General features: G+C 42.0%; 1 protein-coding gene across 2 annotated transcripts; it reads right to left on the bottom strand.

The window, feature by feature from the left end:
* Positions 1-530: 530 nt before the first annotated feature.
* UNC93A (unc-93 homolog A) lies at positions 531-21280 on the bottom strand. 2 transcript variants are annotated; one of them, XM_084512595.1, is made up of 10 exons: positions 21005-21280; positions 20398-20457; positions 17661-17810; positions 15467-15648; positions 14449-14678; positions 11361-11486; positions 8583-8800; positions 7306-7441; positions 5674-5805; positions 531-1061 (listed from the first exon to the last, which is right to left on the bottom strand). In XM_084512595.1, exons 3-10 carry the CDS (start codon positions 17745-17747, stop codon positions 796-798), a joined length of 1377 nt encoding a protein of 458 aa, XP_084368721.1. In that variant the 5' UTR covers positions 17748-17810; positions 20398-20457; positions 21005-21280; the 3' UTR covers positions 531-795. The 2 variants fall into 2 exon arrangements, with proteins under 2 accessions (XP_084368721.1, XP_084368722.1); XM_084512596.1 differs by lacking the exons at positions 20398-20457; positions 21005-21280 and having other exon boundaries at positions 17549-17945.
* Between the last annotated feature and the right edge of the window lie 1307 nt (positions 21281-22587).

Raw genomic sequence — 22587 nt, 5'->3', positions numbered from 1 at the left:
AAAGAAGGGTGAATCCACCGGTGCCCTACTGGGGGCCCAGGCAGTCCCCCTGAGCCAAGAAGGCAGAGGCCTCAACCATCGTTTTGTTTCTGGCGTTTCAGTGTCGAGGTGTTCCTAGATGAACTAAGGTTGGTTTGGAACACTATCCAGCAAAATCCCTGTGGCACGTTTTTTCTGTGATACCATTGCTAAACTTTTACTGCAGACACAGCTGTCTGCTGACCAAAGACAAGTTGACGGACTTGGTGCATTTTGTGGTGTTCAGATAAAAACTATATATATATCCAGCTTATACCATAATGCTATTTACAGCAAGTGTTTACAAAACACAGGGTGAGAACAATACACATCTTTATAAATAGTGGTTCCATGATCATAGATATTATTATATTATATATGTTCTTTGCAATCAGCTGAGCAACTCCAGGTGCTGTCATCTTCAGACACTGCATGTAGGATTTGCAGGTTTGTTTACAAACCTGTAGTATCAGGTCTAATCCACAAATACAAATACATGAAAACTTCAAGAGTCTTGTTTACATTTATTAAGACTTTATTAATTAAAAAAAAAAAAAAAAAAAGAAAATTAGTTGGTCACCTGAAAGGGTGAAGTCAGATAATCTTCCTTTATAAGGCTGAAATGTCAAAAAAAAATAAAAAAAAAAAAAATAAATCCAAGACATTTGTAGTATAGTGGCTTTGACATCTATGCCTTTATCCTCTTTCCAACAGTACCTGTTGGAACACCCATGGAGACATGGCGGAGATGACCTCGATTACTGTGATGCTGTTGGGTTACATCTTTGTTTCCTGGGTGTGAGGTCCTACATTTTCCTTTTTTGTAGCAGTAGGTGTCCCAGGGGAGCTCTTAGTTTCCAGGTATTCTACCACTCCATACGTGACCATAGACAACACAAGCACAGCCAGTAAAATGTATAGTTTGATGTAGACTTGCAATGTGGTGCTGTAACCAAAGGCAATAACAAATCCACACGATTCCCACAGACGGTAATTTGCAAAGGCAGCCTCCGTGTGTTTCTCAAATAAAACACCATAGAGTCCTGAAATCAAGGAGATGAAGCTTGTGAAGGTTAAATTTGAAACAAATATTTTCTGCAACAGGGATAAATAGGCCATGAGAGGGAAAATAAAGAAATGTCAGAAGAAGGAAAATTGAGGCTTTGTCTTGGAACATTTTTTTACTCATATGAAATATAATAAGAAGTGAAAGAGCAAAAATGACAACGTAGCAAAAATCAGAGAAAAAGGGGAAAGAAAATGAGAGGAAGGAAGAAAGGATGTGTGTTATTGAAGTGAGGTAGCAGGAAGTTTGTTTTTCAAATGATAGCCAGAAAAGGGACAGTTTGTAGACCAAGTCCTTAAATGCTTTCATATTCCCTGGAAAGCTCCCACTGAGCTTGGTCGGCTGCACACCCACAGCTGGGATTCAGGCAGGGATTTCTGCCTCCAGCTCTGACTGGTCAGGCACCCAGGGAAGAGGAGAGGACTTGTTTTCCTCTGGGTGCTGAGCTAGCATCAGTGGTGATAAAGAATCAAGCATTTCCACTGAGTCAGCTGTGGTGAGCAGGAAGGAATATGATGAACCTTGACTCTTCTCATCCACTTCTGTATCTAAGAACACATATGTTTGGAATATGGACATTCAGCCAAAAGACAAAGAGTACAAAGTTCTCTAGAATTCTGGATAGGTTCAACTAACCTTTCAGCTTTGTTACCCTGGGGGAGACATCATCTGCATGTAAAAACTCACTGCTTCCTGATGGCTACAAGATGACATTAACTGATTGTTTCAATTTATATGTGATGGAAAAGTTGGATAAGTGCATTGTAAGAGGTACTTAGTTCATTAAACTGTCTGAATTTATTTGATAATCCTTCATAGTTTTACCTAATAAATGAGCGAGTACAAGTTGTTCATGTAACAAAGACTTTGCGAATATGTCCTGTGTTTTCTTCTGAAGCGGGATTTATGTATACATGGCAAACAGCAGATATATATGGCATACGGCAAACAGCATGGCAAACGGCACATTAGTGGGAAGGGTTTAATATAGGACAGTTTCTAGTGCCATGACATTTCTACATGTAAAGGTTCTGGGTTTCAGCTGGCACCTCTTTTCCCTTCTTATGAAGCCTTCATTTTGGATCAAAGCAATGAGAGAATTGAGTGGGAAGCTATAGTCTGAAGTTCAACTGTGGGAAGTGTCAACTTGGCAGGGAGGTTCTAGTTTCCTGGATGCATATAAGCTATCAGCTAGCAGTTATCAAGGAGCACAAGTTTTTTCTTGAACTTAAACATTTGTCAGTATCACAAACACTGCTGAGGGCAGCATGGCATGAGTTGCCTGGCTGAAGCTGCGCTGGCTGAGTGCAGAGGCCACTAGGTCTGAATTCTTGCTGGCAGCCACAAGCCCCCATTTTCATGGAAATATCCATTCTGCTTGCCACTGCCTGCTTACCCACTCCTACAATCTCTTCCCCTTTCTCTGGTACTGTTAGGCATGGATATGTAAGAGGACTGCTGGAAATCATTTGAATCCAGGTTTATAAACTTTCCAGACTGATTCACATCCTTTCTAGAGGCACACATCAGGCTGGAGCTTTATTTTTCTGTGGTCTACCTGATAGCTCTGCGCTGCACAGTTGTTTGTGCCCGCAGTGCAGTTATTGCCAGGAAGGTGATAATAGCAGCTGTGTTCAGTTTAGATAAGAGAGGGCACTACACACTCTGCAACGAAGCAGCTTTCACTGGAAATAAATGAGTACTCACACGTACACAAACATATTAGGAAACCTTTACAAGATGAAGTGACTCATCTATTGTTTGCCTATATATCCTCTAGGGGGAACTCCAGCATTAACTATCCACAGCAGGCCAAAGTAAACCATCTCTCATTACCATAAAATGCCTGAGGTATGCAGCACAACGCCTTTCTATGTATTCAGTGGTTAATCTACTGAGACGGAAGGGGCATTCATGGGATCTTGCCTGAGGAAGCACCACAGATCTTAGTCCCTAATGCTATTTTAGAGGTCTTAGTCTCACCTCATAGCCTTTGGAGTCACAAATTTCTCATATGATGTTAATGCTGTTTGCCCTGTATAAAACTAATGGAGGGGTGAAGAGATTTTGTCCTAAATGGGCATGTCAAACTGCAGATCCTGTTCCGGGTTGCAGCATAATGCAGTCATGTCACTGCACAGTCTGCTGTCATCACTGTGACAGTGCAAACCTTGTGCACTTTTATTACTAGAAGCTGCAGATAAGCAAAAGAAACAGATACTGTACAAACATTAGAACATTTGTGTGTTATTTTTTCCCAGTTAGCAACAAATGTGAAATTATTGTAAGTATCCAGCAGGAATCTGGGAATGTAGATGACCTATCACAGTGCTGTAATAGGGGTCAGACTTGTCTCATCACTGCAGGGCTCACTAGCAATGAAGAGTCATCCACCATTTGTGCCTTGTCTGAGGGTTGGGAACTGCAGCCACCTCCCAGCCTTGGTCTCCGACACTGAGGTCCTCTGCACTATCGCTTTTCCTAGTGAGGGCACCAGGTGCCCCTTCTTCAGGCATAAAGACCTTACTGAGGTGTCCTCAAGGGAGTGAAATGTCTGAGGGCAAGGCTTACTGGGAAGGTCCTGTATCACAGTGGAAGATTTAAAATCCTGTTTCTCAAGAGTGTTGGGAAGGAGATAGATGAACAGCCAGGGAGACTGTGGGCAGAAGCAGCAGGAAATGAATGAACAGCTTTTCTTCAGAGAGGGTGGATTATCACTGATGCTCTCCTTTTGTGATCCTGAATAATGAGAGCACTGATTTAAAACTGTGCCAAAGTCAAAGGCACAAGGCTGTGGGTTGAGATGAGAGAAGCTGAGAGGGTGTCACTTGATTCATGTACCAGCTCTGCTCCATGGAATATGACCTGGAGCAACTGGAAGGACAAGGAAGAAGTCAGACTGGTCAGTTCTTTGTTTGCTACACACACTGGGAAGGCGATTGCTGTAAGTGCCAGGCAAAGGGCTGTGGTGATTTCCCTCTGGCTCTGTAGGAGGAACATACTGATTTGTCCAGTGAGCAAAATCAAATCATCATCTACTGAAGCAACCAGAGGGAGGGAGGCCCAGACACACGTGCTGATGTGGGCCAAGCGAGCTAGTTCTGTCACATGTGTATTCCTACAGTATCTGCCAAGTATGAATCTGAGGTGGAGGAAAATAATATGAATAAAGAATCAAAATATGGGAGCAGGTGGGAGAGGATTTAACTGTATCTTGCGGACACAGGCTATGGTGTTGGCTTAAAAAGACTGCGACTGACAGACATTAGCAGGCTGTACTTCAAGACATCAGAGACTATGGCTCTTTCTTGCCCCCTCCAGCATTTTGTAGTCTTTCTTCAGTCTCTAGAAGAGCACTTCCTCTAGTTTTGGTGAGGGATGAATTTCAAGGATCCTTATGGAAATCAGTTTGTATCAGTTCAGTATCTAAGCTGTCGGTGTATAATAATTTCACTCAATTTGTGCCAAGGACACAAAGCGGAAGAACACAAAGATTATAAGGACAACTGCTATGCATCAGACAGGAAGTCCAACCATAGCCTTCCAGTAACAGACTCCTAGGGTAAGAAATGAGGAAAGTACAGAGTGATCTTTCCCCTCTGATGGTCTTCTGACTCTGGCAATCAAAGGCAAAGGGACTTTCTGTGTTGGAGGTTTCCTCTGGATCACCAGGCTTAGTAACCCCCAAGAGCATTTTCCCCTGAAATGATGTAATTCCAGCCTAAAACTGTTTATGTTTTGGGACTTTTGTAAATCCTTTGTCAGTGAATACCATAGTTCAAGTATGTGATGTGTGAATAAAAGCGTTTCATTAATTTTTTATGAGGGCTGCTATGGGATAACTTAATTTGTTAACACTTACTCTTATTGAGTGAAATACTGAATAAACCATTTTTCTAACCACCTTTTTGATACTATTCATAATCTCACTGGTTGTTTTCCATACTTATCACTTGTCTGGGATGAAGCATTCTAATTTGTTAGTCTTCCTTCACATGGAAGTGTCTCAAGGCTCTGCTCCTTTTTATTGCCTTCTTGTACCTTATCACATTTGATTATGATTTTTAAATGGAACAAATCAGAACTGCATGAATGATGAGTTTACATGGTTGCATAATATTGCTCTCTGTGGTTTTCTCCCTTGGTTTTTGTCTAATAACTCCTAACAGCCAATTTGCTGCTTCTTTTGTTGCTGATCTTTGAGTTGATCCTTTTTTCAGTGCTCTCCTTTATTACAACAGACAAAATATATCATTTTTCAGAATTTTCTAATTTTCTGTGAAATACTTGCACAAATATTCCTCCAGAATATTTATTCTAAATATCTGCTATTATCTTCTGCAATGTTCTGCTCTTCATTTTGGTAAAAAAAAAAAAAAAAAAAAAAAAAAAGGTTTATTGAGTATTCTACTTTCTTATTCCTAACTTGTTCTTATTTCTTCAGGTCTCCAAAGAGCTAACATATTTCTTTCAGATGCTGTCTTAAACTCATCATAGTTATTATGCACGTTCTAAACCAGATTGTTTATAAATACAAATGCGAATTTTTATATCTCAGGAGAATTCATTTCATTGTCACCAGGACTTACCATTAGTTTGTGTCTGCCAAATGGCATCAGATATGCCCCAAAGAGCAGGGAATATGAAGAATACAACAAGCTGGTTAGGATGAGGTTTCCACAGCAGTAGTGCTATTATGCAGGCAGTGTTTGTAACTGTGGCTGTCAATTTAGAAAGAAAGAAGAGAAATAAAAATGTTAGTATAAACAGGACACATAGTAGTAGATGCACTTTAAAATTCTTCCCCCAACTAAAGCACAAAGTAATCTTAAAATCTTTCTGGTTCATTGAGATTTGTGCTGACTGGGTTGATATCACATGAAATACAAGACAATGTAATCCCTTTGCAGTCTTCAGTTAATCATTCTGAGCAGTGTCCTAAACTGAGAGATCCTGGAAGCTGGTGTGGCTTATATCCCAGAGGAGGAGAACTGCCACTCGGCAGCAGAAGGGGCTGCTGAAAGCCCTACAATCCGAATGCGAGGCATGTGGCAAGGGAGAGGAAGCACTGGTCACCTCTCCTTAGGTAGCCCTTAAACACAGATTTTGTTTCAGGGCTAAAGGAGGCAATTAAGGATGTCTAGAGTGACTGCTGTCTTTCTGTTTAAAAGCAGTATGTAAATGAGTAACTGGCTCTTCTCTGTCACGGGCACACCTTTAGAGTCTGAATACAAAGACTATTAAACAGAACTGAGAGGTTAGAGGTCTTGCATTAGTAATGCTATTTTTTGGGGGGGGATTTTAATTTGCTGGCTTTTTTTACATCTAAAATTAGTTTTACAGAATGCAATGCATGTAGAACAATCACTGAATAGTGACAGTAATATAAAGGACACTAAATTTCTTCTTCCTTGCCCAGGTTTAAAAATTCTGCTGGAGGTCTCTAATAATAGAGGTCTGTGTAATGGAAGTATCACTACACCTCAGCATAGATACGTCCGTGGATACTAGGAGAGAAATTAAACATTTCTTGGTGTTCTTCTGCCTCCATTACTTCCTGTAAGAGCATTCTCTGGAGAGGGAGAGGTTATTAAATATACAAATCTCTTCCCATGGCAATCTGAACATTGCTGTTCCATATACAGGCGGTCAAGTTATTTTAGCCTGACACATTAGCATATGACCCTTTACTTTATTTTTCACCCTTTAGAACAAGCAGTGAAAAGGACACTAGGCCAACCTTTTAAATTTTTCCTAAAATTCCTAGATTGGTTATTGACAGTTCTTGGCTCACCACCCCCTGAGACTCAAACCAGCAGTGTATCTTACTAGATTCTCACTGCCTTTCACTCCGTAAAGGTGAGGAAGTTTCACCCGAATGGAGAAGTCCTTCTCAGGTACAGTGTAGACCTCAGTATCTGCATTGTAAGATTATTTATCACTGTTTGCATTAGAGCTATAAAGCATCAAAGCTGTAGGACGCTTTCTGAGTAGACAAAAGCAGGGTTAACTACACTAGCAAAGTGGTGTAAGGCAGTGACTTGAACACAGTGGTTGTCTGTGCTGCCTCTCTTCTCATGAGTTAAGTTTGCCCCCCAATTGACTTTGGTTTTAATTGAGAGCTGACAGGGAGCTCTCCTTTTGTAGTGCACACAAAAGGGGGAGCACTGGATTTGATATATTACATGAGGTGATCAGTCCTTCAAGTGACCTTTACATACCTAATGCAAAAAGGAGTTTTCTACCCGTGAACTGAGAGATCTTTCCAAAGAGCAGAGAGCAGAGGGAATTCACAGCTGAAAAGCAGATCATCACGTAACCAACATAGTGTATCCCCAGGGCACAGGTCACATATGTCTGCAAGAGAAGAGATGGTGGTGACACATTGGCTTCAGGGAAAATATGCAGCTAAGGTTCAAGGGTCTTAGCCTGTGTATTTAGTAAATAGCCAGCACAGACAAGGTCAAAGGAGCACAGCTACGGAGTTTGCTGACAGGTCTCTGGAGTACTGACATAGCTGGCCTTCAGCAGTGATATTCCTAACCCAGTTCCCAGTCAGACCTATGCTATGCAAACAGAGCAGTAACAAGCTGGGGAAAACATTGGGGCACTGCTCACTGTGCAAATAAAACTCCTGGCAGTGGCACTAGCTTTCTGCCCTTCCCTTTGTAGCTCAAGATCTGAAGATCAACAATTGGTACTATGGTTATCACTGAGCACCTCCCAGGAAATGAAGAGGACCTCACCTGCAAGAGCATGCAGCCACTGGATGTGGCCATGGAGTGCCCCTCTCAATTCTTTCAAACACAGCAGCAGGTGCACTCTTCCGTCTACTTATATGCAAGGTTTGAAAGCTTAGATTTCAAATAAGAAGCTCAGGAAGTTTGCCCCCTTTCTTTGGAGGCTTTGTCAACAAATATGTGGAGAGCACACCTGCTACATGTCCAGGTTTGGAGAGGAATTGGAGGAGCAGAGGAGGTTTTGATCACTTCAGTGTCAGGGTTTGGACCTGCTGCGCTAGCAACTGGTGAGGGCTTTCAGCCAGCAATGTTGAGGGCTTGCCCTCTTACTGTAAAGGTTCTTAAAATAAAATATGTGGTATGTGTGCTGACTTGCATTTACAGAAACTCTACGGAAACCAGAAGGAAGGAAGATACAAAAGCTTTGCAGACTTCTGGCTTTTCTCCCAGTTTGTTATTTACAACAAGCTGAAGAGTTTGAACATGTAGCTCTCTGCTGTGTCCTCCACTGATGAATTAAGCTCTCCCCTGTGCTCTTTTTAAGGCTGTTCCAAGGGACATGCTTACCGCTGGCCTATTGTGTTTGAAGATGTCACTCAGAGTTCATTCAAGTAGAAGTAAGGAGTAATTTAGCTAGCCACAAATCACCATTGAGAACATTTTCATTTAACAAGTAAATATAGATCAGATGTAACAGTAAGTCACAAAGGCACAAAAAAAACAATCAGACAGAAATAGATTTGCATTGTCATCCACACCTTTGTGTAGTCACCAGCAAGAAATCCCTGTTCAAACCCACTGTACATTGTCAGAGGGATTAGAAGGCATTGTCTTTTATCTTTAAGGTGCTGGAAAGTTGCTAGGAACGTAGACCAAAAGGATGGTGTCTTTTGTATTTCTTTCTCAGTCTCTGCTTGGTCAGATTTGATCTGGTCCAGAAATATAACAATCAGCAACACAGCTAGCACACCACTAGCTGCAAAAACAAAACAAAAAGTTCATGAAAAAAATGAGGAACGCTGGAAGGATGGGAAATCGCTTGTTGCTGTTATTGTTCTGACTTAGTGCTTAGCTCTCTATGGGATGTTTTGGCAGATTAATCTGATTCCGCTTCAGTGTAAAGGCCATTTCTGTGTAAACAAGGAGGCCTGATCTACATTTGCATCTTCAGCATACAGCTGTGCACTTCGCAAATCCCCTCTGCTTAGCTGTGACTCGCCTGTTGTGACAGCCGCCAGGCCAGCTGCACGGCCACCGAGGGTGATGGCTCACCCTTCCAGGGCAGGCCAGGGGTCATGGGGCTGGGGAGCTGGCCAGAAAGAGCTCCCTTTGGATCTATCAAAAAGCTTTAAATCAACCCAAGTGAGGAATATTCACTTTCAGTGCCAAGGAACTCATGGTTGGGGGCAGATCTTCCTTCAACTACATGGAAAGAAAAATAAAGCACTAGGAGCAGAACCGCTGCTTTGGATCCCAGTACATGTAGCCCTTTTATTTGGTCATCTATTCGGTCAGCACTGAGCAGAGCTTTGAGTAAAAAATATGTGGTGTTTTAAAGTTGACAGTGAACCACTGTGGGTGACTTGAAAAAGACACAAGTTACAGCTTTGAACCTATCATTTCCTAGCAGAAGCAGCATATAAAAGAATTCATAGCATAGTTAATTAAAAAATGATTGTGTGTGTATGAGTCTACATTTGTTGCTTGTGGAGTGAATCAATATGATTTTGTTCATGTTATCAGGAAGATAATTGTAGCTAATAATATACACGAAGCCACAGACTGACAACTGATTGCTTTATGACAGATACAAGGCATGACTGTGTTTCCTCTCTTACTGATGTAGCCTAGAAATCCATCCATACAAACAAGTGGAGTTAGAGAATAAGAGGAGAACCAAGCCTCTCTTCTCACCCATGTGGCTTGTTTAATGTCCTCCTATATGACTATATTTGTGCTACTTTCTGATGACTTTTACTGTCCAAATACATTAGCAGATTTATATTAAATTGCCTCAATTTCTAATTGTTTATTATTTCTCACCAATGTCTTCTAGAATGAAAATATATTCTCCAGCGTACTGTTTCTTCACTGTGGCTGGACTGCAAACCATTAAGAGGTGTATATTCTGCCAGGGTGTTCATTAGTGTCTATAGGCTGATTGCAAGACTTAAATGGATGAGAGCAGGATGTGCACATTTACAGAACAAATATTCTAACAAATATGTCAAATGAACCAAGAGTGATTACAGGAGATAAGTAACTGCATGGCTTAATAATGATTGGTATGAACATAAATAGAAACATGCACAAAATAAACAACAGGAGACTTATCCATTATTGGCTCCACCCAACCTGGCAAAACATGTATTCAGCAACCAAATAGGGGAGATGTTTTAAAAATGTCTGTAAATGAAATATCTAGCTATATGGCTTCCCCTGAGGTAGGAAAAGACATATCTTTTATTAAAAGCTTAAAAGAAAAATGAAACCCCACTGACGCAGGGTCAGTAGACAGCAGGGTTGCATTCATTTTGCATGAGCAAAGCCTAAGGGAGTGCTGTATATGTTAGTCGTCAAATTTAAATTTGAACTTGCAAGCCAAACCTGCCTTTAACAGAAAGGCATCAGCTCCAGCACACTCTGTAAGGGAAATTGGGGAATACTCTTTGCATTTTCTCACCGATAAGGAATGGAGGTTTGGGAAGAGAGAGGGCTTGTTGTGATGGACTCGTCTGGTGAGTGCTGGCTCTGGGTTGCATACACTCTGTATGAGCATATGACAAATTCTATCCATCTGTCCCAGAATAGTGAGCATATATGTGTGCAGAGACTGTGAAGATATTTTAACAGAGGTATGCTGACATATTGCCTTGCTAGATACTTCCCCGTTATCTAGAGATGAACCTGTTCTGAGCCAGATGCATTTTGAACTTTCTTTGTTGCTACAAGATGTCACTGAATGAATCCTTATATATCTATTTTTGTCATTCCAGTTTTTGATGGCATCAACCTTCCCTGTCTTTGATTTCTTTCTAGCCTTATGCAAGGAAGGTCTATTGGAGCTGTCATTACTAAACGAGAGACATGCCAATTCGCCTAGCGCTGCTTTTTATCTTCGCCTTTCGCACAAATGTATTATAAATTCAAGCATCACAGCTGAGAATTGACTGAAGCTGTAAAATCTCAGCAGGGATCCAAAAACCTCCCCTCTAAATGACTGCATGTTCTGGGAGCCATGGTACAGATCCACCTCTAATTACAGTACAGTCCTATGGGGAACAGCATACTGGGCTTCAGCTTTACTCCAGGTGAAAAGTGCCTTGCTCCTTTAGGCAAAAATGATGTGGCACTGGCACACAGCATGTGAAACTCTTCAGGAAGGAGTTGTTTACAGCTCTAACATATCGTACTTCTTTTTAGCAAATTGGATTGAAGAAAGAATTTGGAAACTTAATCTGCAAAATGATGCTTGGATTCACAAATAGTGGGTTCCTCATCAGTGATATTCATTAAAGATTGTGTGGATTACTTACCAGTGTAGATCCCTAGCAGGGTGTATTTTAAGGACTCAGAGGGTCCTGCTGATGCAGTGGTGTTAGTGGCCTCGCTCATGCAATCATGTGCTCCGCAGCACGCTAGGCTTTCTTCTGAGATTTCCACTATTTCAGTAAGAATCAAAAGAAAGGCAGGACAGAGAAGACATGAGATGAGTGCACACTGGATATAAGGACATAATAAGAAGGGAATCCAGCACTTGGTGATTAGTCATGGTTTCAAATCCTCCCCAATTAGAGGCATTTAACTTCAGAACCCAAGCTTAACACACAAAAATTTGGTTTAATGGAAACAGTTGCTCAAAACAGAGCATTGAATTGGCAGTTACATGGAGATGTGGACTAAAGCCAGAGGCTTAAGTCTGAATCCCATCTCAGATTGCAACATTTAAAGTTCCAGTATGTATCAGTACCTCTTAATCATAATGCACCACCGGAAAGGTCCCTCAGTTCACAATAGCATCGAATGGCTGGACCTCAGCTCTTACAGCCAGAACACACTGTCCCTCTCCAGGTAATTTCTGCATACGTTATAGCAATGGAAACCACCTTGAGACATCTTCCTGCTTGATTAATTCAAATTATGATCACCCGTTCATGCAATCTTCCAAGAATCCGGATTTTCTTGGCTTTGTGACGGGCTTTATTACTATTTGAGAACATACTTGAAACCAGACCAGCTTGGCAGAGTTTGGAGTAAGACCTTTGCTTTGTTTAATCACTTCAGCCTTGTGCTGGGCACGTGCCAAAGCGGCACACGTGTGCACACTCACACACCCTATGTGTCCCCGTCACACTGTGCCCACTTCCTCCAGGACCCTGTCTGTAAAGGCAAAATACTGACACCAAGCATCATCCCAAATAAGCTGTGCAGTGGGAATTGATGATCAAAACCCCATAATTTCAGTACTTTTGTTGCAGAATTTGTCACTGGCCCAAGCATAATAAAGGGCAATATGGTGTACCTTGGCTGGTTCCTTAAACAGGGCCTGATCTGTAATTTTTCAGTTGAGTTACTGAGTAACTACTTTTAGTGTGCCTTTCCCCATTGCTTCCAATCAGTGCTGCTGCGATGCGAAGCAGCTGTTCACCAGTTTCATAAACAGCTTTAGATTCAATACCAGATTAAGCTTAATAACATGAAGAAAATAATTACTTTATTATTTCCAATGGCTACTTCTGCGTGGTTTTGGACAAACAGATCCTCAGACAAGTTATGATATGGAAAAAGTGACTCGCAGTAGTAAATCATAGAAGAGCATAAACCAAGTTTTTTATCTGTTCATCTATCATCTGAAGATGCACATGTAATTAGGGGTATAGAAGGTGCCAGGCAGGATATGCTCTGTTCTTTTGGAAATAAGGCTATAATATCGATGAATGAGAGACAATGACTCTTGCAACTTACATTGATGTAGCATTGCATCACAAAGCAGCTTGCCTTGCTGAGTCTAGATGCAGTGATGCAGGCAATATGTCAATGCATTCTGATTCTGCAGGTGCCTACTGTATCTTTCTTACTGCTCCATGAAATTTTAAGCACATGTGAAGTGGGCAGTATAGGTATGTGCCTTTGCTACACTGTTAGAGGAGAGGCAAAGAACTGAGTGCCTGGAGACCCTTACCCCAGCCAGCAGTTTCCTCTAGGTTAAAGCCTAGTCCTGCTGACAAGGCATGGTTGGGAAGTATAACTTGTAGCATGGCTGCTTGTCACTGAGATGTGCTGGTCATTGCACACCTCTCAGGAGCACAGCCTTCCCTGAAATCCCATGTAGCTGACAAAAAGTAAGTAAAAGTTAAGAGTTTCTTTGGACTTTAAGGAACATCCCCGCATGTAAAACTAGGAGGGGATTTACAAGACAGACAGCGTTTTAATCCTCTTATTAACATCATTTAACGTGACGTGTACTGTGAGACAACAAAGAGTAAAATGTTTTGCAGACCCCACAGCTGCACCAAATCCTCTGGCCTGCAAATGAAATCAGAGCATATGGTCCCTCCTGAGATATCGTGTGGCTCAGTAATCAGGTCAGCAAGACTCTGTTCAAAGTGATAAAGTCCTTCAGCATTCTGCTTTGATGGTGTTTGGGTTTAAAGGAAGCCTGATTCTCCACAGGTGTCACAACTACCTTGCCATATAGCCAAGGATACAAAGATTAAATCCTGATGCCAACTCCCTGACACTTAACCTAATCCCTATGTGAATCCCCCCAGAGGACGTACAGTTTAACTGAGCCAGGGAAGAGAGGTAACTTCTTGCTTTTCGTAGTAGCAGTGGATATGGAAAGCTTCTTCCATGTCCATCCTGTTCTGACTTTGACAGAATAGGGAAAGCCTGGGAGACTGCAATAATTATAATATACCATAGCACTTTGAATCTCTAAGGTGGTGTCCAAGTATTAATTTATCTTCACAACTGCCCATTTAAAGCTTATGCCAATTACAAGCCTGGGAAATGAGGGCAGTGCTGTTGAGTGATTTCTTCAAGCTACATCAACATCTGCTGCCTGAACCTGAAACATGCTGGAGGAGCCCTGGCATGCAAACTCCTGCCAATAGCTACTTCTGTTTCTTCTTGACATTTCTGAAAAGCACTAATTTTCAGTAAGCACCAACATCAGCTTGACTAACCGTGAATGTTTAGCAGCAAATTAATTCAATACTACAAGCTTTGCGAAAAGGCAGCTCCAGTGCCTTTTGTTTTAATCCACTTTAAATAGAAGTTAGATCCGAAAGACTGTCACTGCCAGCAGCCGATCTGTGCTTTACAAGACGGGTGGAATTCAAAAGGAACTCAATAGACATCTATTTTTGATCTAGTTGTCTGAACTCTGTTTATAGCTGATGAAGAGCTAATAGAAAATAGGCGATTTCAGAGAGCAATTTAGCCAATCTACTTCAGACATCTGCCTTCAGATGAGATAATTCGTATCTGAAGTGTTTGTTTTCACTGCCTAGGATGAGAATTGAGGGTCAGTAGCTCAACTGCAGAACTCTACCTTTTAGCTATCTAAAAGTAGCTGATGGATATAGTAGAAAGAAGTGCCAACATTTTAAATTATTTTACCTTTGTTGGAAGCCTGGCTAAATATCAGGGATGAGATAAGATTTCCCCAGATTCCAGAAGACTGAAATATCAGAAAGAAGACCCCAAAGTATTGGTTGATAATGTCTTTCCCATTTTTTCCTGCTTTCTCAGCGTATGAATTGCCAGCAATGGTGAGGTAAGTGCATTTGGCAGACCAGAGTGGTGCTCCTCCTAAGCCCAGGATCACAGAGGTAGGGATTAGTGTGTACCTGCCAAAGAACACTTTATTTAGTGTGGTTATCATCCATTAGCACCCAAATCATTTGCCCAAAGTTCCAGAGGCAAAAATAGACACCAAAGAAATAGATTTATCCTGTGTGTGATTCAACAAATCAATGATGTGAAACCAAGAAAGGGTCAGCTTTCTGAATCTTAGGATCTGAACACTCCCAGCTGTGTCCAGGGGCTAGGTCTAGGCTAGGCTGGCTAGGTATGTGTGTGCCCTATCCCGTTGTAATTGGGAATTATATTGCACTTGCCCCTCAGATGATGGATTGCAACATCTTTTCTTTGCAGATTTCCATCCCCTGTCACCAGAGAGCAGAAACAAATTGCTCATCCACCTCCGAGAGGGCGAGGCAGGAACATGCATCCTCATGTGGTCCTCTGCTCACAGAGACACTGACTAGAAAACAGCTTTCCCTTCGATACTTCCAAATATAGTTCAAACAGTCATTTGGATTTTCAATTAACTTTTTTTTTTTTTTTTTTTTTCCTTTCAAAGGGAAATCTCTGCTACATATATGAGCTAGAGAAGCAGCATCAGGTGGATACATGGATGCATTCATTCTGGCTTTTTGCAGCTTCTCACTTCTGCTCCAGCTGCTACTGGATTTATTTATCCCTACTCCTTGTAGACAATACCTTTGGCATTTAATTTTTAAATCCACAACTTGGAGCTAGGGTAGGGGTTGAGAAGAAAGAGAGTTTTGCCCTAATTGTTATCTAGTCCAGAGACAATAGAGAGGGTTCAAGTACTTAAATTAAGCACTCATACCAGCTAGCATAGAAGTTCCCCAAGGAGAAGGCAATGTAGCAGCACATAGAGCCTGCGATGGTCCACTTGCAGCCCAGCTTCTTGATGAGGATTGGAGGCAGAAACATGGATGAGATGATAAGAGCAGCATAGAGAACACTTAGGGAAGCAACGCCCAGGCCTTCCTCTGAGTTGAGACTGCTCTGTGAGGACAAAAACAGCGGGTGAGACAGATTTTACAGCAGGTGTATGCTGCTATGGTGTACAGAGGGTGGCTTCAGGCAGAAATAGTAATATCCAGCCCTAGCTTCCCCAGTCTCCAACTCCTTTCCCCAGAGCATTTTGCTTGTGCATTGATGCTTATTTTCTCACAGTGATAGCCCTTTTATGAATATACAGTACTGAACCACATGAGGATTGCTCAGATCCAAAGCGTTGGTCAGTACAATCTTGGATTATTTAACGTAAATTGTTTGAGTTTCTTGTTGAAAGCAACCTAAATGAAGGATAATCTCTTTTTGTTTTTGTCCTTCTCTCTTTGCCCCAAGCAAGAATATCCTTAGCTCTGTATTGCAAGGGCTGACTTGGCAACAGTGAAAGATTCTTTACTTCGAACTGCAGGTCTGATACTGTCTAAATTCTTCAGCCATCAGGACAGGGAGGTGAGGAGGGGATTTCCTCTGTTGAGCAGTGTCAGTGTGTTTGGGGACTGGAATAGTTGCTTTGTCAACAGGCAAAGCGACTCCCTGATCACAGAGCTTTCATTTTGAACACATCAAGTATCTGCTTTTGTCAGCTACGACTTCCAAAAATTAGGAGCCAGGCTTTCAAAATCATATGGTTAGCTTAGTTGTTAAGAGGGTTTGTTTTTATTTTTGGGAGGGAGAAATATTGAAATAAATGGTGCTTGATTTCAGTACCTCTCCCACAGGCTACAATAAAATAAAGTAACCTTCTTTTGATTGTGTCTCAACAAGTTGTCTTTAACTTCCAAGATAAAAAGTAGGGGGAAGAGAGCTACTTTGTAAGTCAGCACCACTCCGTGCTGCAGGTGAGGGAACATCCATGTTGCAGCACTTCACCTGAACACACATGGCTTCAGATGGTGGGGCTGACTTGTGATGTCTTGGATTTACCATTGCCCCTCTCATTAGTCTGCCTGGCTCGTAACATCTCCATCCGTTTTGGGACTGTTTTTGCAGATCTTCCCCGAGCTCGGAATTTGAGTCTTTGCAAATATAAACTGATCTCGGAGAGAAGAGGCAGGTGTTCAGAGCTAGGGGGGACCTCTCCTGAAATGAGCTGTGCTCCTTGTTACTGAAAACTGTATTATATTACACAAAAAAAAGAAGCCTGAATAAACATATCAAACTCCACCTTTAAAGCATAGAGATTCCTACACTGGTTGGAAAATCCTTCAAGAACCCAATTGCTCAGGGATATCTTTTAAGATCCTGCCTAACCTTGGTCATGGATGGCTTATATCTGTTTGTTTATCATTAGACCAGCAGTCTGGAAAACTTCTTGCATTTATCTAACCTGAAGTATTCATAGAAAGCAATGGTATCCCCTCCACTGTTTTATTTTTCTTTACTATGCTAAACAAGCCAGCTCTGAGGTATGCTATGCTGAGTGTTCAAGACATTTACAAACTCCTGTACTATGTTTTAGGATGTTAATGTCAGTACAAGCTGTGGCTGCCTTTGATATAATTTTTTTTATTACAGTGTTACATCATGAAACTATATTATTTTATGTTCACTTTATTTTATAAGGTGGGCATATATTTTTATTATTAACATTGCTGTATTATAATAATATTGAAATTATAGCAATTTAGAAGTATTCAGAAGAAACCCTTTCCAGAAAAGGAATTTGTTTTTAATTTTTCAATATCTTCTGTGAAATACCTCAGAGAAATTTAGTTTTCATTCAAACAGCTTATATGGATCAAACAAAGTACTCTGATGCAACTATTCAATCTATTTGAGAAGTATTAAAATCATCTATTTAGCAGATGTTATGGAACTGGGTGAGGGATACTAACCTGTGCCAAGATGATGTCCTACCCTATGTAATTTAGGAAAAAAAATAAGTGCATACCTTCCTTGCAGAAGCCATGGAAGCCATGGACTGAGGGATTTCACACCACCAGCTGAGCTGATGCACTTCCAGGCCAGCTGTCCTGCCAGCTTGTGGGAGATGCTCCACTTACCTGCAGACTCTGGAGCCCTCCATAAGCAGTGAAAAGAAGTAAAAATCCAAAAGAAATGACCAAAACGTTCTTAAGATTCCTTTCCATGTTGATTCAAGCAAGACAAGGGTCTCCCAGATCACAGAATTGATCCAATTATTCCAGGGGATGCTTTGAGATGGAGGAAAACAGATTATGTTTTGTTGGAAAAGATCACTTCTCACTGCATTTGTGAAGGAAAGAGTTGTTAATTATTTGAGGATCGGCCAATGAACTTTACTTTTTCCGATACTGAAAACTCTTCATGGAGCTGTTACTCATTCACCTGTTGTGCTTGTGAGGCAATAAGGAGTGTTCCCAAGGGACATCTATCAGGTTTTATTAGATTCCTGTTTGATACTCAGGTATATAAGTCATTTGTAATACTCAGACTGATTTTAATATTGCAGCCATACATGATATATATATCTCTCCCTTATCACTAGCATGGGAGAAAAAAAAATTGCAAGCAGTTAAATGCCTGTCTGGCATAATGATACACCAATCCATAAAGGGCAAAGATTAAAAGATCATACAGAAATCTATATTAGACCTATTGCTTAACTAAGGTTACAAAAGAGTACTAGGAAATGAGATTGTTTGTGTTAAAGTCTCATCTGCATACAGCAGCTCCATAGCTGTGCAGTGTATCAAAACACATTGCTAGCTGCCTGGCAAATGGCAGCTCCTTCATCTACAGGGGAACCACATCAAATGGCTTTGACGTTTTAAGTTTACCGAGTTGTAGTAATGAAAATCTTTTTTTCTCATCTTTCCCATCAATAAGAAGAAACATGGACCTAGCAAATAAATTAAAAAGCCATTTACTTTGCCCATCTCTGGCACCTGGAAAAAAGTATCAGTTTGGAAACGCATTTTACCTTCCCAGTGCTGCCTGGCTCAAGGGGCAAGAAGTCCCCCCATCTTCTGCTGTGTCCTGCTGTGTTTGCCCCTGTTTTTCCCTATTCTCCCTGTTTTCTATTTGTTAGTGACACACTGGATATTCTGGCCATTTTTTGGATACTCCCTTTCTGAACACAACAGGTTCCCCTGCTCCTAAGCCAGGCAGGGTGAGTAGACCCCCTCCAAATGCTTCCTGCAGCCTTAGCAGGGGAGGGATTTGAACCAAGAAGCAAAATGGTATCCAAGACCCATGCCATACCATGAACATGTTCAAGTGGAGGTTGTAGGACCTGGGTCCACAGTGTCTAGTGAGAATACACAGTTTAACTGGCTTGGTCTAAATCCCACTAGATGGCACAATTTTGCTTCCCAGAGGGACACTCGAGGGTGAGGGGAGGAAGTTGTAATGCATTAATTCATTTAATACATTAAAGAGGTCACAGCTAGTTTCTCCTTTGGAGAAAATTCCAGTATTTGCCTTTTCATTTTCTTCTTTTGTCTTATAATCTTCTGGAATGAAATAATGCAGAAAACATAATCTTTTAATTCCCTTTTGTTAATGGTACTTCTACATTGCAAGTCTAGAAAGTGAAATACTGGCTTTTTATTTTACAGACGGCCATGCTCAGCATGCAAACAGTTTCAATTCGATCACAATGTGAGTCCAATGTGAGTTTTGCAGTGGTTTTAATCCTCTACAAAGCTTATAAACCAAACTGGTGCTACTTTGGCCTCCTGGTTTCCATCTTTTTAGGTTTATGGACCCCAGCAATCTCCCAGACCAGATCCCTGCATAATAAATTTACACCCGATGATAACATGTTTTTTTGTTTCTTTTTTGGATACCTTAGAAATACTATGCAAAATTCTAGGGAGCTGAGGTCACATTCCCTGAAAAAGTGAATGAGCAAATGCACAAACAACAGTTGTCCTAAGCTAAAGCATAGTTATCACCTGCTCCTGCAGATACAAGAACCAAGGATAGTGCAAAGTACACTCAGCTCTAAAAGCCTTTATTTTCACTGCTCTTTCTTGACATTAGCAATAATGACAGCACAGCTTTAAAAAAAAATAAAAAAATAACTTGACACTATTTTTAAAATGCAATGTGGATAGATTATTCGATCAGCATTTCTGTTCTGGAGGAATTCTGAACTCCTGAGCTTATGGGGGATGGTGGGTTTGGGTTTTATTTTTTCCCCTTTCAACTGATCAAAGACGTTTATTCCTGTTCCATCTCCCTTGCCCAGAGCTTTGGGTTAGCCAGCTGCCTGCTCCTGAGCCTCTCCCTAGGAATGCAGTCTCTACCACAGAAATCAGATAAGGCTGAGGAGCTCTTCTTAGGTACCAGGCAGCAGTGTCTCCAGCAGGCCTGCTGTGCATCACCCTTGACACCTCTTTCATTCTTTCTGTCAGTCTAACCAAGATTAAGTGAGCCTCGGGAGCTGTGTGCTGCACTTTGGGTTTAGCTTTTGCATGGCAGACTGCAGTCACCAAACTGAAACGTCCCACAGAGCACGATCACAAACACAGAGATAGAAGAGGCTAGTTAAATTCATGGCTCTGTCCCACAGCCCATCGTGTTTATTTTCCTGTGTTTATTTTCTCAGTGTAGATGAGGGCAGGCTTTGCTTAAAAGATCATATCAGCAGAAGGTAATCTTTATGTTGGTTTTGTCTTTTTTGTAATTTATAAATATTTTCATTTTTACCTTCATAATTATTTTTTCATTTCCCTATTTCATCTTTCCTGGTTAGATATATCGTTGAAGCAATTAATTTAATTACAACAACAACCCCAAACCCAGAATACTCACCGTAGGAATCTCTGTCTTTGGAGGTTGTTGATTGATTAGTTCCTAGTCCCTTGAGTCTACCTGTGGAAAGGATGAATATTTTTTTATGCTGCCTGGACAATGGTTTGGCCACCCCTGCAACATCTTGCAAATGTTGCAAGAGCTGCTCTCAGCTGGACATAATTGGCACTGGTCTCCAAGGAGCTGGTGCCGAGGACAAGTACTTGCCCGTGGCTGTCTCCAAACACAAGGGTGGGGAGAGGGGTGAGGGGAGACAGCCTGCATATCCCCTCCTGGAGAAAGGAAGCTGATTCCTGCCTTTTTTCCATGGTGAAGGCATTGCAGATGTGTTGGAGGGGAACACTAGGACAGAGCCTGTTGTCTCGAGCTGTAGCATTACAGCAAAGCCCTTAGTATATTGGCTTGTGCTGGGTGGCACAGCCAGCAGAATGCATGGTCTTACTTGGCAGGTTGCAGAGAGCTACCTGGATAACATTCCCAGCAGGCTGAACCCATGCTGCTGCTGTTTAATCCAGTCTGGTAGACACAAGAGCTTCTCTACCTAGAAACTTCTGTGGGGCAGTCAGGTCCTTCCTTTGACTAAGCTACCGCCATCCCAAACACTCACCTGAGGCTGTCAGGCAGAGGACGGTCTTCGTGGACTGTAGCAGTGTGAGTGTCTTGATGAAAGAAATTACTCCTCCAGAGAGTGGGGTACCTGTGAATCATAAGGCCGACGCATGGGGCAACGTAAAGTGATCCAGGTAGGAGAAATCTTTCACAGTTTGCAGCTGGTGTAGGAGAACATTGCTGATTCCTAGGAGATGCCCATGCAAGTCTAATTGCAGCAACCAGTCCTTTTTCCAAAACCCTGCTCTCCCAGGAAATGAGCCTGTCCTGAAATGCCTGCGGTCTTCCCACCCACCAGACCAATGTCCCAAGTTCTCCATTCAGATGAAAAGGGGCTGATTAAAATTCAGGGCTGCTTGGCCCAGGCTGCCTGCACAGTGTTTCCTTTTTTGCTGTGAAAGGCTAGCCATGTTGCTCTGTTCTCCCCTCCTCCTTCACCTCCTTTGGTGTCCTGCTGATTTTGGAGCTGAGACAGGACCAGCTGCACATGAGGTGCATGCCTTGTGAAGCCCAGCCATTTCTGGCCCAGGAGTCTTGGTTTTAGGTGTTTACGTCCCCGAGGGTTAAGATCACTCTCTGTGTTTGTGTGGCTCTACCATGAGGGTGAGTGCTGGCTGGGAGCTAGAAGGGGTGAGGTGGTCGGAGGCCTTTGAAAACACAGGCTGTTAAATGCTGGGAGAGACTCACAGCTCAGAGGTGAGATTCGTAATACTGAGCTGAGCAAATCAAGGCATAAGAGCTGTTTTCTCCCAGAGGTAGGACTGAAAGGGGCTGCCAGTCAGTGAACTCATTTTGCCCGCCACGTCAGAGGAATATGATTTTTGTGGCACCAAAGGTGCCAGCAGTATGAGTTGCTCCTGTGCTCCCCCAAAGGCCCAAACATCCCCCAGCCTCCTCCAGGATTTCAGCCATCATGTCCAAATTTCCTGCATTTTCCTTCTTTCCCTTCAGATCCTTTTCCACCATACAATGTATCCACAGATAGTGTCCTTTTACCTGTTCTCCCAAGCCCCTGCTGCATGCATGGCTGCATAGGCATCAGCGTACCTGTTCTGTCTGAATCCTACCTGGTGATGTCCTCTGTCTTTCTCTGGAGACAGCAAACTGTCTGTCTCAATCTTCCCTTCTGTCCTTGATGTATCCTGTCCTCCTTTAGTGCTTTGGTGTTCCCTGGCCATCTCCCCACCTTAATGTTCCTGCTTTTCCCTCCTTACCTCACCTCCTGAGTGCCATCAGACTTTCTGCTTCTTAAGGGAGTCACCTGAAAATTACTGGTTGTTACACTCATTTTAGACTTTAAGGTCACTCTCCCTCCTCCCTCAAAACTGTTCTCAATAACTCACTAGGACCCTTTGCAATTTGAATATCGCTTCATCAAGGAAGAGGAGGAGATAAGTCTTGTCTACAGCACTGGGAGCTAACTCATGATAAAATAGGGAGGAGAAACAGAAAAAGAGCAGAGAGGGTGCAGGCCATAGGCTTCAATGCTGTTAAACATTTCTGTCAGTAGGACTCTTCAGGAGCCTTTCCTCATGGGACACTTGTCTGCACTGTTGAATCCAGCTGCCAAAATCACCAGTA

Source organism: Aythya ferina (genome assembly GCF_964211825.1).
Source record: "Aythya ferina genome assembly, chromosome: 3".
NCBI lineage: Eukaryota > Metazoa > Chordata > Aves > Anseriformes > Anatidae > Aythya > Aythya ferina.
The sequence above is the reverse complement of the archived record's forward strand: the minus strand, read 5'-3'. Positions and strand labels throughout refer to the sequence as shown.

Excerpts from the sequence above, each read along its gene's own strand:
- UNC93A (XM_084512595.1), bottom strand. The coding sequence starts at position 17,747 with ATGGAAAGGAATCTTAAGAACGTTTTGGTCATTTCTTTTGGATTTTTA. Across the intron at positions 11,487-14,448 it reads TAGCCAGGCTTCCAACAAAG|TGGAAATCTCAGAAGAAAGC; the intron begins GTAAAATAATTT and ends TTACTGAAATAG. Across the intron at positions 8,801-11,360 it reads CCTGCTAGGGATCTACACTG|CTAGTGGTGTGCTAGCTGTG; the intron begins GTAAGTAATCCA and ends TTGTTTTTGCAG.